This window comes from Eurosta solidaginis, chromosome 1, assembly GCF_040869045.1.
Source record: "Eurosta solidaginis isolate ZX-2024a chromosome 1, ASM4086904v1, whole genome shotgun sequence".
NCBI lineage: Eukaryota > Metazoa > Arthropoda > Insecta > Diptera > Tephritidae > Eurosta > Eurosta solidaginis.
In genome coordinates this window covers 346828772-346848185 of record NC_090319.1, presented here as the reverse complement: position 1 = coordinate 346848185, position 19414 = coordinate 346828772, and the positions used below count along the sequence as shown (strand labels likewise).

Genomic DNA, 19414 nt, shown 5'->3' with positions numbered 1-19414 from the left:
CGCTCAGATATAAATCGATAACTCGTCCTTACCTCGTCAATAACACAACAAAAACATACTGTAAACTTGTCGATAAGAAATGGATAAGACGCTCATATTCCGTCGATAACAAACCGGTTACTCATCGATGACAAACCATTAGCACTTCGATAGAAAATTGATAGCACGCCGGCCAGTCTCGCTGCCGGCTTCGGGGTTTCACTTCCAATATTTCCTTTCTTTTCTTTTCGTATTTTTCCTTTCTTTTCCTTTTCTTACCTTGCCTTGATTTGTTTTTACAATTTTGAATTTTAGCATACTCGAAAGTACATAACTTGCACATTGATGTTTCTGCCATGAGGTCATACATTGTCTCTCTCGCATGCATTCCAACCATTAAAGTTGTTATTAGCCAAGGGCTACTATTAGTGTATTGGCTCCACTTCAGTTCGTTGTAGTCACATATAAGCCATCAAACTGTACGGTCTGTGTGAAAAACTTTTCTTGCGCTCGTGTTCAGTTCGAAAATAATTATTCTTAGCATTCGTAAAGTGTGTCAAAGAAAAAAAAAGAAACCCAAAATATTTTGAAAGAATACATATATTCATAATACCTGTTTTACGCGACATAGAATTTTATTGTGCTACATTTACGGCTGAAAATATAAATTTGTGTAAATATGACGACGAGCTTTATCATTAATGGCACACCGTACAACGGTAAATATATTCCCCAATGGAGAGAATAACAAATTAATATTACATTACAAAATATTTATATAGTTAATCTTACAAATTTTCCACCGGATATAACGCTAAACACTTTCATACGAGAGCATGCACAATTAACAGCAACAAAGTATATGTGTTTGGAGGGCGGGTGTGGGGCATGCGTGTGTGTCGTCAAAGGTAAACAATCGAATGATGGTGTAACCCGTACATGGGCTGTAAACTCAGTAAGTAAAAATTGTATCATAATTCATTTTTTGTTTACATACATGCCCTAGTAGGGCAGTTTACTATCATGTGGCCTTGCATCGTTGCCATAGCAAATGTTCATTGCATACCATATGCAATGCAACTGTCAAAAGTTTTGCAGAATGTAATGCTAAATATCCATTTCTTTCGGAATCCAATTCACAAAGTACCACTTCGAGCAACTAATACCGCCTGCAAGAGCACTTTCGGTTAGATTACCAACATTTCCAATTGAAGTTTTTACGAGTTTATAAAAGGAAATTGATAAGTATGTATATGCTTTTGTGCATGTTTGCGTAAGATCTTCTTTCACGAGTGGTTTTTAAGTGGTTTTCGTTGAAGTCGCATCTTGTAGGTTTGTTTTCGTTTTATGGTTGCTATGGTGATTCACTAAGGTCGCTCACGATCTGTTGCATGGGTGCCTTTTCATGCAAATGCATAACTTTTTCACCTCATATGCAATTAATCTTGAATTGCCTTACTAATTACTAAAATTTTTAATTTCAAGTGTTTGACGCTACTAAATACCTGCGCTGATTGGGAGATCATAACAGCTGAAGGTATCGGAAATAAACGTATCGGATATCATCCTCTACAAAAACGTTTAGCTAAAATGCATGGTACACAATGCGGCTTCTGCTCACCAGGTTTTATAATGAATATGTATGGCATACTGGAGTCAAATGGCGGTAAAGTCACAATGGAAGAAGTTGAGAACTCGTTTGGTGGCAACATTTGTAGGTGCACTGGCTATCGTCCTATTTTGGATGCTATGAAATCTTTTGCGGTTGATAGCACAATCGCTGTACCAGAGGAATGTCGCGATATTGAAGATATCACATTAAAGAATTGTCCTAAGACTGGTTTGCAGTGCGCGGGTAGCTGTCAAAAGCCATTAAATTACCTAGTCTACGCTGATGGCACCAAATGGCATTGGCCGCGTACACTCTCCGAGCTATTCAATGTATTATCTGAATTGGGTAATGATGATCAGTTCATGTTGGTAGCAGGCAATACCGCTCATGGTGTATGTAGAAGAGATTTGAATATAAAACATTTTATCGACATACATGCATTGTCTGAGCTGAAACAGCATTCCATTACCGCTGACAAATTGATTCTGGGTGCAAATTTAAGTTTAAGTGAGTCAATGGATATATTTTTACAAGCAGCAGAGAAACCGGGTTTCGAGTATTGTCAACAGTTATGGCAGCATTTCGATTTGATTGCTAATGTACCCGTGCGAAATGTGAGTAGCATTGTAATTAAGTTTTGCTAAGTGTTTTGTTTGTGTGCTTAAAAGTGCAAATAAGATGAGAATGTCTACAATGTATGCTCTGCCTGCAGACCGGCTTTTGCGCCTACCTACTTTGTTTATTTCTTAGCAGGCGTACGCCAAGCAATAAAATAAATAGTACCAGGCCGATAGTGTTAGCCGCTAGTGCCTTCTCAAAGTAATATAATTATTTATAATTGTATTTCTCATAAATAAATAAAATAAGTAGTAAGTAAAAAATAGTTTTTTTAAAACTTAAAATTATTCGAGATGATTTTGTGGGCTCTTTCAAGATCAATTATGGATCACTTTGGGGTAATTTCGGGTTGATTTTGGGAGCTCTCTCGGGGTAGTTTCGGAATGATTTTAAAGGTCCCTACGTGTCCTCACAGGGCCGTTTGGGGATCACTTCGGACACATTGGAGGATGATTTCGATTTGGTCTTGCTTTATGATTTTGGGTACCTTTTTTAAGGTCCTCCAGGAGTCATTGGGGGTACTTTGGCATGATTTTGGTGACTCTTTCGGAGTGATCACATGGTCATTTAGGGATTATTCGCTGTCTATTTGGGGTCAGTTCAGGATGATACATATATGGACGTATGTATATGATACTGTGTTGATTTGGAGATCACTTCGAGCCCAATTGGTAATTTCAGAGCGAGATTAATAACACGTAGTAACAACCAATCAGTGCAAACGTTCCCGAACAGCCGAAATGAGTAAGAATTAATCAAAGTGTTGGTATGAAATGTAAGCTATTTTTTTAGGACGCCAAAGGTGAATTTTTTCGGGATTTTGTAAATATAAATAGTAATACTTTAGCAACATGCTGCATCAACATACAACAAGTTTATTATCAGAAAATTCCCGTATAATCAGAAAAAGTCAACAACATTGTTTAATACTGTTTGTTAGTAAGCTTAGTCAAAATGTTGCGGACAAATTCTGACTTTCCGGGTTCACAAGGGGTTACAAACTCAGTAACATTTTATAATAACTTATAAATAAGGGTCTTAATTTCGCATACACGCTTCAGTTAGTTGAAAGGAAACGAGAACTTCGACAACTTATAAATAAGGGACTAACTATTTCTCAGCAAGCACTCGGGGTTTATTTTTGCCATGAAAAGCTCTCAGTGAAAACTCATCTGTTTTGCAGATGCAAAAAAAAAATTAAAAGGAGCACGAATCAAATTGGAAGAGAAACGCGGCCTAAAATCTCTTCGGAGGTTATCGCGCCTTACATTTATTTATTTTTTTTTTTTTTGACTCAAGATCGCTGCAAAAGAAATATGGAAACAGTCAGGCAAAACCCCAGTTTCTTACTATAAGTTAAATGACCTCTCCGAACTGGTGCTAAACGCATGTAGGCCCTTATTATGTTACTCGGTTCAGAAGAAATCTGAAATAAATATATGTACTTTAACAGTTTTCGAGCAGCATTTGTATTCGATTCGGGTTAAATAAAAATCCTCAGAGCGGGAAAATTGGTAGCCATAATTTTACCAACAGCGCTGAAGAGTGAGCCATATGTAATTACATATAAATTGTATCGAATTTAAGGAAATTCTCATTATTCTGCACCTTCTGTTAACGTTGAAATCGCTGAACTGGCGAATAAATAACTCAAAAATTCAGTATAGCAAAATTGTATTTATTTATAGCACTACTATGGCAGTAGTACTTAACAATTAAACTTCTCGCGTACTTCACTTGCAACGTTTTAAAATCAAACTAATTGACTATGTCTATGCCGATGCTCTAGAATTGTCGCGAGCAGCCTTCTCGACTAGTTGCTTATGTAGCGTTTCTGACTGTTACGGAACGCCACTAAAATTAGAACTATAATATTAGACAGAGCAAACATGCCATTTTTTAGATGTCGAAACATAACTATAACTCTGAACGTCTGATATTTTTTTAATTGTACAAAAAAATGTTGGGATTACATGAGATCTTTGGTCATGCTGCACAAATTTTGACCCAGTAGAAATTCAGCCCAATTCTAAATATTCCCTCGTAATTTTCTTCTCGCGGATTTTTTTATTCTCGCGGAAAAATTCCTTTAATTCTTTTCCCCTAGGGAGAACAATAATTGGGGAATAGGAACTTCGAATTTTCGAAGTCAGCTGTTTTGTCAATTGACATTTTGTTGCTCATTTCTTATGTTGTTTAAAAAATTGAAAAGTTTAATTATTGTTGCGAATTTGTTTGAAATTAAATATAAATAAAATATAAACTATGCACAGTACTGCATTTCATATGATATTCACTAAAATGAGTAATGAATTGTGAACGTTTGGTTGAATAGGATGTGTTTTTGTGCGCTCCAATATAATTTTTGTTTACCTCGGTGAAATATTGAAATTTTCCAAAACTTTTGTATTGCTGTTGCTCGTTTGAGCTATTTTTGTGTTAATTCTTTGTTTTGATTTGAAAATAGCTCCTGATAATAGATATTAGTAAAGAAAATACTAATTAAAATCAGTGAGTTAAGAAGAATAATAAAAACAATAAAAAAAATTAATTTTAAACGAGCGAGTTTTTATACCAACAACAATGGCGAAAAGATACACAGTAAGAGGAACGCCCGCCACCCCCCCCCCCCCCCCCCCCCCCCCCCAAACAACCCCTCTCACACCATCATCAACTGTATTAGCGAAGCAACTGGAGGTACAGACACAATCAATTGTCACAGAACTGACTGCAGAATCAAGGAAAAAGAGTGTTTACCAGAGCTATTTTCGAAGATCTGCAGAGACTGATAGCAAACCAACACCATTACGCGATGCTTTCCGATTGCGAAGCAGTGGGAATAATAATAAACAAAACAAGTAAGGAAGGCTAAGTTCGGGTGTAACCGAACATTACATACTCAGCTGAGAGCTTTGGAGACAAAATAAGGGAAAATCACCATTTAGCAATATGAAGCTAGAGTAACCCTAGAATGTGTTTCAAATGAAAGGTGTTAATGGGTATTTTAAAAGGGAGTGGGCCTTAGTTCTATAGGATGACGCCTTTTCGAGATATCGCCATAAAGGTGGACCAGGGGTGACTAGAATGCGTTTGTACGATATGAGTATCACATTAAAGGTATTAATGAGGGGTTTAAAAGGGAGTGGCCCTTAGATGTATATGTGTAGGCGTTTTCGAGGTATCGATGAAAATGTGGACCAGGGTGACCCAGAACATCATCTGTCGGGTACCGCTAATTTATTTATATATGTATTAACAGGAACAGTATTCCGGCCAAGATTCCAAGGGCTTTTGATTTCGCCCTGCAGAACTTTTTCATTTTCTTCTACTTAATATGGTAGGTGCCACACCCATTTCACAAAGTTTTTTCTAAAGTTATATTTTGCGTCAACAAACGAATCCAATTACCATGTTTCATCTCTTTTTTCATATTTGGTATAGAATTATGGAATTTTTTTCATTTTTCGTAATTTTCGATATCGGAAAAGTGGGCGTGGTCATAGTAGGATTTCGGCCATTTTTTATACCAAGATAAAGTGAGTTCAGATAAGTACGTGAACTAAGTTTAGTAACGTGTTAACGGCCGAGCGGAAGGACAGAAGGTCGACTGTGTATAAAAACTGGGCGTGGCTTCAACCGATTTCGCGCATTTTCACAGAAAAAAGTTATCGTCATAGAATCTATGTCCCTACCAAATTGGTAAATTTTTGTTCGACTTATGGCACTAAAAGTATTCTAGACGAATCAAATGAAAAAGGGCGGAGCCACGCCCATTTTGAAATGTTCTCTTATTTTTGTATTTTGTGGCACCATATCATTACTGGAGTTGAATGTTGACATAATTTGCTTATATACTGTAAAGATATTAAATTTTTTGCTAAAATGTGACTTAAAATTTTTTTTTAAAGTCGGCGTGTTTGTCATCCCATATTTAGCACACATATAGTAATAGCAGTAACGTACGTGTCAAATTTCATCATATTATCTTCAACGACTGCCAAATTACAACTTGCAAAACTTTTAAATTACCTTCTTTTAAAAGTGGGCGGTGTCACGCCCATCGTCCAAAATTTTACTAATTTTCTATTTTGCGTCATAAAGTCAACGCACCTATCAAGTTTCATCGCTTTATCCGTCTTTTGTAATGAATTATCGCACTTTTTCGGTTTTTCGAAATTTTCGATATCGAAAAAGTGGGCGTGGTTGTTGTCCGATTTCGTTCATTTTAAATAGCGATCTGAGGTGAGCGCCCAGGAACCTACATACCAAAATTTCATCAAGATACCTCAAAATTTACTCAAGTTATCGTGTTTACGGACGGACATGGCTAAATGAATTTCTTTTTTCGCCCAGATCATTTTGATATATAGAAGTCTATATCTATCTCGATTAGTTTATGCCGTTACGGATTAACGTTATGCGAACAATATACTCTGTGAGCTCTGCTCAGCTGAGTATAACAAGCCCAACGCTTCCCCTCCCATTGTTATAAAGTTGTTCTCTGCACCTTACCACAATCAGTTGCTAAAATCAGTTGCTGTACTTTGTAAGCAGTGTTGCCAGGTGATGACAAAATAAGAAGCTAGATTGGCAAAAAAAGTTTAGAAAAAGCTAAATTTAGAAAAAAAGAAGCTAAAAACGGCCAGAAATTTTTTTGGTTAATTCATAAAATTTTTATTTTTATTTTAGTTTACACATTTGTAAATAAAAACTTATAAACATAACTTAAACATAACTTCTTGTTTCAAAACATATCAGGCACATTTTCCTTGACTAGCACATGGAATTATTTTAAATGATTTCATATGTGTATATACATAAAAAAAATATTACAAATTAATTATTTATATAAAATATTCCCCGTCTGAAGAATCAGAAGAGCTTAAGCCTGCGTATAAAGTTTGGCTATTTACCATAAATATGAGATCATCGGTAATTTCAAAATCCTTACAACATTTAGATAAGCGTTTTAACGAGCATCTAATATTAAGCAGCGCATTAAGCATTTTAATTTTTAGTTTGTTCCTTAATTTAGTTTTCAGAATTTTCATGCCACTAAAAATTCTTTCAACCTCCGTGTTACTGAGTGGTAATACTAAAAAACTAAATATGATTTCGACAAGTTCTAAAAAAGGAGGTTCGTTTAATGCATTTTTATGTTCTCGGACTTCCGACCAAAATTCCATGGTGGAGTGTACATTTTTCCAGTGTATTGTTATAAGTTTTCGCCACTGCAGCTCTATTAATGCTATTTGACTTGAAGAATAACTACACTTCTCTTTTTCAAAGTAAGAAAATACATCTGGCTTTGAAACTTTCAACGAATTTTCAGCAGAAAAAGAATTAATCTTTTGTAGAGAACTCATATTATTAGGTATTAGGTGTTCACAGGAACTATGGAAATTATTTTATTTTAGAAATTATTAAAAATACATTCGTATTAAAAAAGGCTAGAAAAAAGTCACGAAGCTAAACCCAAAATTTCGAGGCTAAAGGCAAAAAAAAAGGCTAAATCTAGCCTCGAAAAGGCTAACCTGGCAACACTGTTTGTAAGTCTAAAAAGAGATCACTGACGCTCTCTGACATTGATTTGCCTGGCTATGGGTCGGTGAATATTCACGAAAGTCTGCCTAGGAAATTGCAGGAGGTGATGACGCGTGCATCTGAGCTTAGGCGGAAAAAAAGTTAGCGTCGGCGTTTTTCAATCGAGGCAGAGTATTTGTTCGGCACAAGAGTGACGAAGAACCCAAATTGGTTGGCAGCATCGCCGAGGTGGATGCTGTTGTTAGCACTTGAGCGCACTTACAATATGAAACAAATAATTTTTAGAATGTTTATGTATATGTACATGTTAAACTTAAGCTCTGCCTTTCAATCTAATTTATGCTGTGGACTTTTCTCTTTATGTTCAATTCTTTTAACTCGTCCATTTTTTCGTTCTTATTTTGTTTCTAGCTTTAATTTCAGTCATACTCATTGTTTTTCTGCTCTTTTTCTCTTTGTGCTATTTATTTTTTGCAGTCACATATATTTGCATCACTGCTGTGGTTTTTATGTGTATCATACTTTTTGTAGTCGTTCCTTCACCTTCTAATGTACTTAGACCCCGGTAGGAAATCCGCCTTCAGAATTGGTAATAGCAACAAAGCATTAATATATATCTTGTGTAAGCAATGTGATGGACTTAATGTAGTACACTTCAACGCCCGCAGTTTAAATAATGATAAGCTGGACTATGTTAGGGATGTATTTTCTGATTCTAATGTTGATCTTATTTGTGTCACGGAAACCTGGTTCACTAGTGATATTCCTGACGTTTGTTACAGCATCCCTACCTATAGTCTGACACGTGTCGACAGAAAAGGAAAGAGGGGGAGGAGTTGCTATCTACTGCAAGTCCTACTTGAAAATTAGTGTCTTGGCAGAATCAAAAAACAGTGACACGGAGTTTATAATTGCCGAAATATCGGACAACGCGAAAAAAGTTTTGGTATCTTGCGTGTACAACCTCCACAGGTGTAATCTGTTATATTCATATTTAGAGGAGTTATCCCAGTTTCTAATTGATTTTGAGCGCTTTGTAATTTGTGGGGATTTTAACGTAAATCTTTTGTGTAATGATGCTAACACTATGAAATTACTTGGTGTCGCGGGCGCTGGTCTTACCGTTGTTAACAATATTGTACCAACAAGATATTCTCATAACTCAACTCCGAGCCTGGACATCATTATAACGTCAAGCCCTGACCACATTTTAAAATTTCAGCAAATTAGCTTCATCTCCTATCATGATCTTATTTTTTGCACACTAGATGTTACTTTTGATTGTTCAGTAACGGTGTCAACTTCTGTTTATCGTGATTTTAATTCTCTAAATGTAGATGAGTTGTTTGTTGATCTTTCATATGTCGATTGGGTTGGTTTCTTGCTACCGTGAATGAGAAGCTTGATTTTTAAATAACACCCTCTGCAGCCTATTTAATGTCCACGTATCGTTACGAGAAGTCCGAATTATAAAAACTCTTGTCCTTGGTATAATAACAAAGTCAGATCTGCTATTAAACTACGCAATAAGCTGTACACGAAGTGGAAAAAGACCAACACTGACATTGCTTGGTCGCAGCATAAAATCGCTCGCAACCAGGCCACTTACATTACTAGGCAAGCAAAGCAAATATACAGTAACCGGAAGTTAAATCCGGCACTACCATCTAAAGATTTATGGCGCAACTTACAGAATCTCAACATCCATGGCAAACAGACGACTGAGTGTCAGATTAATCCTAATATTCTAAACGATTATTTTAGTATATCAGGTATTGTTCAGGACATAGCTGAGTACTTAGAACACACATTTTCACCGGAGAGAGAATTTCAATTTAGCGCAGTATGTGAAAAAGATGTTCTTGAATGCCTTATGAGAATCAATTCCGATGCCATTGGGGAGGACGGGATATCCTTGAAGTTTGTGAAAATTGTACTGATTTTCGTACTAGGAATCCTTACGCACATAATCAATCATTGCTTTACAACTTGGTGTTTCCTAGTGGAATGGAAAAAGGCTCTGATTGTTCCTGCCGCCAAAAAAAATGCAGCCACAACACCTTCTGATTACAGGCCAGTCAGCATTATTCCATCATTCGCAAAAAGTGTGTGAGTCCTTGATGGCAGCTCAAATTTCATCATAGTCCAACACCATAATCTGTTCAATCCAATGCAATCTGGTTTTCGAAAATACTGGACGGCATAAGAATTAATTTTGATAAAGGTGACTTAACTTTCCTTTGCCTCCTGGATTTTTCCAAGGCATTTGACTTAGTTAGTCATAGTCTTCTTTGTGAAAAGCTCAAAGTTTTTTTTGGGTTTTCAGTTGGATCAGTTAACGTTATGGCCAGATACCTTGCAGAAAGGACTCAGAAAGTTGTATGCAAAGGCTCTAGATCATGTACTCTTCTGGTGAGCCGCAAGGCTCTGTCCTTGGTCCGCTTCTATTTAGTCTTTTTATCAATGATGTGTTCGCTAGGTGTCAGTATGTTAATGCACATACTTATGCTGATGACATCCAATTGTATTTATCTAGTCGTGTTGGTCTTGTTGATGATTTGTGTTACAAAATAAATAGCGGCTTGTCTGCTATCGCTAAATGGGCTTGTGCAAACGGTCTGTTCTTGAATGCCAAAAAGTCATATTTTCTGCCTCTTAGCAATAGTGTTGTGCATACTGAAGATACTCCAAAACTGTTCGTTGGTGAAAACGTGGTTTGGTTTACTAGCAAAATAAAAAATGTGGGCTTTGTGATTAACTCAATACTAAACTGTGTCGACCATGTAAATAAAGTTGTGAATAATGGTTTTGTTTTTATCGGCCTATTGATAAATGATTCAAGGTTGGATTCGAGCTCAAGGCCAGAACAATAATTTTTTTCTAATGATAATTATTGTTATTTTTAAATTTTTCTAAATTTGAAAAATTGTATTTTGTTTTTGGAATAGTAAACAAAAATCCAGCATTATCAGTGATATGCACCAGATGGCGCAACACTGAATAAATATAGTTGGTAAATCACCGCTGTATAGCTAAATGGTTAGCGCACTGCCTAAAGCGTACTGATGATGAAGGATTAGCACCCATCGAAATGGATCTATCTGCGCAGCTATGGCAGTTTATCTGAAAAATTGTCTACTTACTATTCCAAAAACAAAATACAATTTTTCAAAGTTTTGAATAATGTTTATTCTGTTTTAAGTAGATTGAGAATGTCTGCCTCATTTACTCCCCTAGAGACTAGGAAAAAACTAGCTATACAGCTGATCCTTCCGCACATAACGTACTCAGAGCTCGTTTACAGTCAACTTGACTCTGCTTTGTACCATAAAATTGATGTTACTTTTAACAACGTCACACATTATGTTTACGGCCTACAAAAATATGATCATATATCTTCATGGAAGCGCAAAGTTCTCGGATGCAGTATGTTTGAGTATATATCAGCGCGAAATTGTATATACATGTACAAACTCATTGAATTTCAAACACCAAAGTATCTTTTTGATAAACTTAAATTTTCCAAGTCTGGTAGACACCGCAAATTGATCAATCCCAGATATTTCTATTTGTGCCCTTCGAGGCTATTCTTTATACATGCTGTAAGGCTTTGGAATTCTATCCCAAATTCTCTTAACGGTGTGTTGTGTAGGAACAACTTCAAAAAAATTATTCATGACTACTTCAGTTCAGTAAGCTTAATGTGATTGTGATAAAACTTCATACTCTTCCTTGTATTTCCACCTTTCTTCCTTTTACAAACAAAACTTTCTATTCGTTCAATTTATAATTATTGTTAGTATTTGTCTTATAAGAATTTAGGCTTAATTGTTAATTATTTTGCAATGTATAATCGCTGATGTGCTATAAAAGACTCTGTCTTACAGTCACAACCACTTTTTTAAATAAATTGAAATTGAAATTGAATTGCTGCCGCAGCAACATAACAGAGGAGCATAAGAAGAAGAAGAAGACGGCAGGATAACACAAATCCGCTGGAGTTGCTTGCTTCCATTCAGCAAAGCAATTTTCTGGCGGTCAAGTCGAGTTGACTTCGTCTTTCGTCATGTGCCAAAATATATTTAAGCCTTCTTAAAAAATCCTTGCCCAATTTCTGGATGGCTTCGTCAAATATACCAAGAGCTCTTCCGTTGCTTTTGATATACTTTTCGACTTAAAATAAAAAATATTGCGGTAGAATGTACATATTTTAGCACAAATTTGTACAAATAAGTGTTCTTCTTAAAAAAAGCAATTTACTTCAATAACTATTTTGATGCAATACCTTTAATTTAACAAGTGAAAGAACTCCTAAGAAACGGCAAAGAAATCTCCCTCTCACTCACATTCATAATACCCACTTTTCTCCCATAACCGGTTTCTGCGTTTTCGAACATTGTACAGAATAAGAGGAAAAGGAAAAGTGAAAGAACTCACAAGGAATTGTTTTAGAATTGGGCAGATTGATTCTCATACAAAGCTTAAATTTTATACATACACTACGCCTCCGCCATCAGAGTGGCTGATTTTTTTTAACGAAAAAGTGAGAATAAAACATTAATCTTTAGCAACATTTTGCATCAACACTTATTGATGCCTTTGGGACCAGTTTAATTTTATGACCATTTTAACCGATATATATTGGAACTATTTTCCGTCATCCCTTGTCAAATTTGGTTTCGAGACAAACCGCTTTCAGCGTTGTGCCATCAGCAATGTCGTTTTCGTTCTGATCTTAACCATTAAATGCAATTTTGTTTAGAAATAACGATCACTGCGATGCTAACGCTGTTTCAAAATTACAGCTGTTCGTTGTAGATATCTTAGTCTTAGTGTATCGTTTGCCTTAAATGAAAATATCTACATACGTTTTTAAGTTTCTAATTCTTATTTAAAATTTATATCTAGACTGGAACACTCGCAGGAAATATCAGCATAAAAAAGTATCATACAGAGTTTCCATCAGACATTTTTGTCACATTCGAAGCTCTCGATGTAACCGTTATTGTTGGTGAAGATGCGCAAACACAAAAAACCATAACACTAAAGGAATACTTGGCTAATAACAATAAAAAGACTATTATACTTGGCTTCGAACTGAGAGCTTATCCTAAAGAAAAATTCATTTTCCATTCATACAAAGTAAGATTTATACAATTTTTTGCAAATTTCGTCCAATTACAATATATCTCAATCAAACTATAGATTATGCCACGCTCACAAAATGCACATGCTTATGTAAATGCGGCCTTCTTATTAGATATGGATGTTGCGATTGGAAAAATCAATAGCGCTCGTTTGTGTTTTGGTGGTATTAATCCCAATTTTACGCATGCTGAAGCACTAGAGGCAGCCTTAACAGGCCAGATGTTATATGAAAAGGCTACAATTTCAAACATATTCAAAAATCTTAAGACACAACTGGAACCCGATGCATTGCTGCCAGATGCTTCTCCTGAATATCGAAGAGCTTTGGCGTGTGGTCTACTTTATAAAAGTTTACTTAAAATGGCACCCGAAAACAAAGTTAAATTGGAATACAAAAGCGGTGGTAATTTACTCAAGCGCCCGCTTTCATCTGGTATACAAGATTTTAAAACAAACGAAAAAGTATATCCCGTCACGCAGGCTGTAGAAAAAATCGAAGGTGAGTTATTTTAATCGTCGAAGTAATTACAAAGTTTTAATAAGCGCAGAGGTTGTACATCGTACAAATCATTTCCGCTGAACAAACAAAAAGTAAAGAAAATTCCTATAATCTTTGCAGGAACATAGTGCCTTTTAAATTCTGAACCCTTAAAACCACGTGGCAAATCATTACTAAGCAGTATGTTAGTCCCCCCTCGAACATATTGATTTGTAGCAATAAATAAGTTCCCTGAAGGTTTTGGGTAGAGTTATCGATGTTGGTGGTCCTTTGCCGGATATAGATCCACGTTGACGTTCCAGTCACAAACACCAGTAGGGTAAAAGCCCGACCATCTCGAGAATGATTTAATATTACCACATTGAACCTACTAGGCCATCTCGCCCCCCCACGCCCCCCCCCCCTCCCTTGTTCTCCCTATAAACCTAAATTAAACCTGATTAATCGAGTAGTGACAGAACGTCATTTAGGCAACTTCTTTTCCTCCGATAACATTTGCCCATGGTAATTCCTGTGATGTATTAGCGCCAAAGTTAGGAACTGCTTCGTTGTTTCGTCCATTTTCTTATGGTCAACGCAATCGTAGCGTTTTTCTCGTTTAGAATCTCAGAGTAAGACCGGGGTCTCTGGTCTCTCCCTTAACGTATCAGCCACTCCTTTCCCAATGGGAGAAGGCTCTGTTCAAAAGCAGCGCACTGCACGTCTTTAAGTGCCTACGCTGAAATGAAACTTCGTACAGGTATGAAATGGTTTACTTCTATAAAACTTTTTTTTTACTTGTATGAATCTTAGTACTTGTATGAAACTATTTGCTACTTCTATGAAACCATTTACTACCAGTGAAAGCTGCCTGTCCGAGCAATGACCTTAGACTCAAAAGTGGAAACGAAACTATGATATCTTTTTGTGGTGATGTCAAGTCTGTGATGGAATAGATGTATGTTCGTGGGTCGATGTAGAGTGAAACTACGCCTGTGTTATGATTAAAACGAATGTCCGGTTTTCAATGCAGGTTTAAACTACAGTTAAAGTTGACTCGAGTTTATCCTTGACAGTTTGTACGAAAACATAAAATTTTGCTGCTTATCTCAGCGCAAGCTGCCAAAGTGGCAGGGTTAAACTCTAGTCAACTTTAACTGTAGTTTAAACTCGCACGGTAAAACTGGGCTTAAGGCAGAACAAGCAATTTTTTGCACATTTGTACAAAACCAGTAAAACTTACAACTTAAACAGTATTTACACTTTAAATCTCCACCATTAATAAATCCGTTTCTACTTTACCACTGAGTAATACTTTGGCAACATGTTGCAACCATAAATAGCAACTTTATAACGAGCGCGTTCTCGTATAGCCCACCACAGTCAGCAACATTTCTGCTACAGTGAAAATGTTGCTGATTAATTTTGAATGTTTGTGAATATATGATTACACACTGAATGCCTTCAGAATTATATTGTTTCGAATTCGTTGCAATTCCGATTATTTTGCACCTTCTGATGACGTTCGTATCGCGGAACTGTCGAATAAATAATTCCAATATTCAGTATTGCAATATGATCTTTATTTAGTCTACTTCGGGAGTAGTACAATTATACTTCAATATCAGGTACTTCACAAAAGCGTGTTTAAATCAAACTGAAATTGATTCCTCGGCTTGCGCTGCTTTTGTACTCTCGGTATTCTCGTTCACCCATTTCTGCTAAGGTGTAGTCATTTTGCGAAAATGTGTTCGATAACAGTTGTATCTCATGCTTAGTTACCGGCTATATACATGCACATTTGTAGTTTATGCTTTTCTACTAGCCATATGCGTGTGTATGTGTGAGTATCAACTTCTGCTCTTAGCGGATGACTACATATGTGTATGTGAGATAATCTTCGTTGCCTTCTGTATATGTGTGTAAATGATGATTGATGTGTTCATGTACACCATGGCGGAACTATACAAGGTGGCACCATGGGACAGCTCATTATAAATTTTTTTATTTGATTTGACACATCAACTTCCGGCGCAGTACGATTTTGCGATTAGCCCATCGAGTTTACAAAAACAAAGTACATAAAACTTGTATTTATGCTTGTAGGTATGTCACCATGCTGCCACCTTGTATGGTTCCTCCATGATGTACACAAGTGTGGCTTGCTTTAATGTTTTAGTTGTTGTGATTATTTACTAACATAGTGCATAGCATAGTTATGCCAATATTCGCCACAATATGATAAAGTGGTAAAATAAAATGTGGGTCATATCAAAGTGTTAGTATGAAATATAACTCATTTTATAGGGCACCAAAGCTAAATCTATTCAGGGATCTGCCTCAGGACAATTTGGAACCAAATCAACCTTTAAATGGAAAATAAAGAGAAAATATCTTCTTCGTCTTCTTTTAGCAGTGTTTTTCTATATCCTGTTTTGCTGTGGTTACTCACAACTTGCCTTCGCTTACTTCTAACGAAAGTGCAAGGATTCTTGCAGTTTTAATAGGGTTGATAACAGAGATATAGCTGTTAGAGGCATCGTGTTGGACTATAAGTTTGTTCAGAAGAAATTATCTGTACAATAATACCTCATAGAAAAATAGCATCGCTATTCTGCTGCAAAATTGCTGTTGCACTGTGTAATGAAAGCATTGACTACTAACTACAAATAACTACATTTATTTACAGCACTAATTCAATGTTCCGGTGAGGCAACCTACATGAATGATTTGATCACCACATCTAATGCTGTTTTTTGTGCATTCGCCAATGCCATAAAGGTTGGAGCAAATATTGAACAGATTGACGCTTCTGAAGTTTTGAATACGCCGGGTGTTATTGCCTTTTACTCAGCTAAAGACATATCAGGCGCTAACCTATCATGCGATCCAACATTTGGCTTTGATGTCGAAGAGATATTTTGTAGTGGGATTGTAAAACATTATAATCAACCTTTAGGAGTTGTAGTAGCGCTCACAAGTGATATTGCAAATCGAGCTGCGCCTAAAGTGAAAGTGACCTATTCCAGTGGTAGCCGTATAATTTTACCGACAACTGCACATGTTTTCGAAGCAGGTGAAATGAATCGTTTGAAAGGATCTGTAAAGGCATCAGCAGAAGCTGAAATTAAACTAACAGAAAAACCGGATATTAGCGCAAAAGGTTTATTCGAAATTGGTGGACAATACCATTTTACTATGGAACCGCAAACTACTATAGCTGTGCCTTTTGAAGATGGATTACAAATTTGGTGTGCCACACAATGGATGGATCATACACAATGTGTAATTGCAAAAATGTTGCAAATCAAAGCCAAAGATGTACAACTCAAAGTGCGTCGTCTTGGTGGTGGTTATGGCAGCAAGATCACGCGTTGCAATCAGGTGGCTTGTGCGGCATCTTTAGCAGCATATAAGCTTAATCGTCCAGCGCGGTTCGTGCAAACTATTGAATCAATGATGAACTCAAACGGCAAGCGTTGGGGATGTCGTTCTGACTACGAGTTTCATTTGAAGGCTAACGGAAAAGTTTTAGGTCTTAAAAATATGTTTTATCAAGATGCAGGTTACACCGCTAATGAAAGTCCTATAAGTCACTCTGTCGCATGTGCCAAAAATTGCTATGATCTTACAGACGATAACACCAAAATTGTAGGTGAGGCTGTTATAACGGATGCTCCCAGTTCTACGTGGTGTCGTGCGCCGGGTTCAGTTGAAGGCATAGCCATGATTGAGAATATTCTTGAACATATTGCATTTGAAGCAAACATAGATCCAGCTGATGCGCGTTTGACTAATTTGAAAGCTGGAAACAAAATGGAAGAGCTTTTACCACGATTCTTAGAGAAAACAGAATACAGAGAAAGGCGGCGTGAAATTGACGCATTTAATGAGAAAAATCGTTGGATTAAACGTGGTTTAGGTTTGGCTATTATGGAATATCCAGTATTTTTATTTGGTCAGTATCCAGCTACTGTTTCTATATACCATGTTGATGGTACTGTTGTTATATCGCATGGTGGTATAGAGATGGGTCAAGGTAAGTTGTTTAGAAGAGCATGAATGCTGAGTGGAATATCAGCTTATCTCGACTTTCAGTTCCAAAACGCTCCTATCTAGAATTTGTTTAAAAAAACGCCTTATCTTAGAACTTGGTTGAAGAACGCCCGCTCTATCTCAAATCAAAATATATTGAATTAATGGGCGTTTTTGAAACAAATTCTGAAATTTGGATTTTCAAAAATTTTCTGAAATAGCACGTTTTTGAAACGGCAACTGATATATCTCTTAGCAGTAGATTTAGTCACATCTACTGAAGTGGTACAAAACTTTCCGTTTTATTTCCTTTTTAGGTATGAACACAAAAATTGCACAAGTAGCCGCCTATACGCTTGGCATACCGCTATCGTTTATCAAGATTGAATCGAGCGACACCATCAATGGTGCAAACTCATTGGTTACAGGTGGGGCAATTGGTAGTGAAAGTCTTTGTTTCGCTGTTCGTAAATCTTGCGAAACGCTCAATGAACGCCTTAAACCAATAAAGGAAGCTTTAGGAAAAGAAGCCAGTTGGCAGAATGTTGTACAACAAGCCTGGGCAAAAACTATTAATATGATTGCTAGTGAGCATTATAAAAAAGGTGATATGGAGGAATACAATGTGTATGGATTAGCTTTGACGGAAATCGAAGTAGACATATTAACAGGCAGCAATCAAATAAAACGTGTAGATATACTAGAAGATGCTGGTGAAAGCCTTAGTCCACATATTGATATTGGTCAGATTGAGGGGGCTTTTGTTATGATGCTTGGTTATTGGCTTACCGAACAGCTAAAATATGATCGGCAAACTGGTGAACTACTTACAAATCGTACATGGAATTATAAGGTTCCTGGTGCGAAGGATATTCCCATTGACTTTCGTATTGAACTACTACAAAATAATCCCAATCCGGTTGGATTTATGCGTTCAAAGGCTACCGGTGAGCCGCCATGTTGCCTAGCGATTAGCTCAATATTTGCAATTCAACATGCTCTACAGTCTGCTCGTAAGGATGCGGGACTAAAGCGAGAATGGGTGCGCTTGGGCGTTCCAACAACACCTGAGGTTATTGTTTTAAATGCTGGCACAGATTTTTCAATGTTTTCACTAGATTGATTGGAGATAATGTAGCAATCTTGCTTATACTTACTAACTTTATTTATTTGAAAGTTTTGGTGGTATGCCTACCTACGTGGTAGGGAGGTTAGAATAGTAGACGTTAAATCACTTTTATATTTAAACAACACATTGAAATGTAATTATTAAATATAAACTACTTCAAAGTATGGAAAATGTGTTATATTTCTCAAGAAATGTTTTCAACGGATAATCGTTTATAAATGCAAGTAAATAAAATACATTTGTGAGAAAAATTAAAGACTTAATGGGTGCGGTTGCAGCTGTAAAAATTTTGAATGTTTGGAAAAACCGAAAAATTTTGACGCGGAATTTTTGTATTGCCTATGACTCAAGATCTCTGCAAAAAAATATGGAAACAGCCAGCCAAAACACCAGTTTCGCACTATAGGTTTAATGACCAGCTCCGAACTGGTGCTATTTATAACACTACTATGGTAGTAGTACTTGACAATTAAACTACTCGCGTAATTCACTTACAATGTTTTAAAATCAAACTGTTTGACTATGTCTTAGCTTGATCTGCTTTTATACTTTCAGTGTTCCCTTTCGCCTATTTCTCCTGGGCTCTAGAATTGTCGCGAACAGCCTTCTCATTTCCACTGATGCCTTCTAATAATATGTATATATATGACTGAGTATTATGCGCTCTTTATTGCTGTGTGCATGTGTGTGTAGCTATTTTCTATTTCATCTGCTTGCATTTCTGTTGTTTTCCAGAATTTGTTACAAGCGGTATAGTGATGTATCGAAACTGCAAATATTCGCCACACTGCCCTTCACCTAAGTCTCATCATCCCAATCAGAAACATCTATCAAATGAACCAAATTTCTTATGTTATTACTATTTCGCATT

At 36.5% G+C, this 19414-nt stretch overlaps 2 protein-coding genes across 10 annotated transcripts in view; one reads left to right on the top strand and one right to left on the bottom strand.

The window, feature by feature from the left end:
- LOC137238021 (sterile alpha motif domain-containing protein 5-like) overlaps positions 1–19414 on the bottom strand; it is an 801561-nt gene that overhangs the window by 420398 nt on the left and 361749 nt on the right. The gene's annotated exons all lie outside the window — the stretch shown is intronic.
- LOC137238020 (uncharacterized) lies at positions 443–18781 on the top strand. Its single transcript, XM_067762525.1, has 7 exons — positions 443–698; positions 762–934; positions 1465–2205; positions 12662–12895; positions 12959–13400; positions 16069–17418; positions 17732–18781. Exons 1-7 carry the CDS (start codon positions 659–661, stop codon positions 18535–18537), a joined length of 3786 nt encoding a protein of 1261 aa, XP_067618626.1. The 5' UTR covers positions 443–658; the 3' UTR covers positions 18538–18781.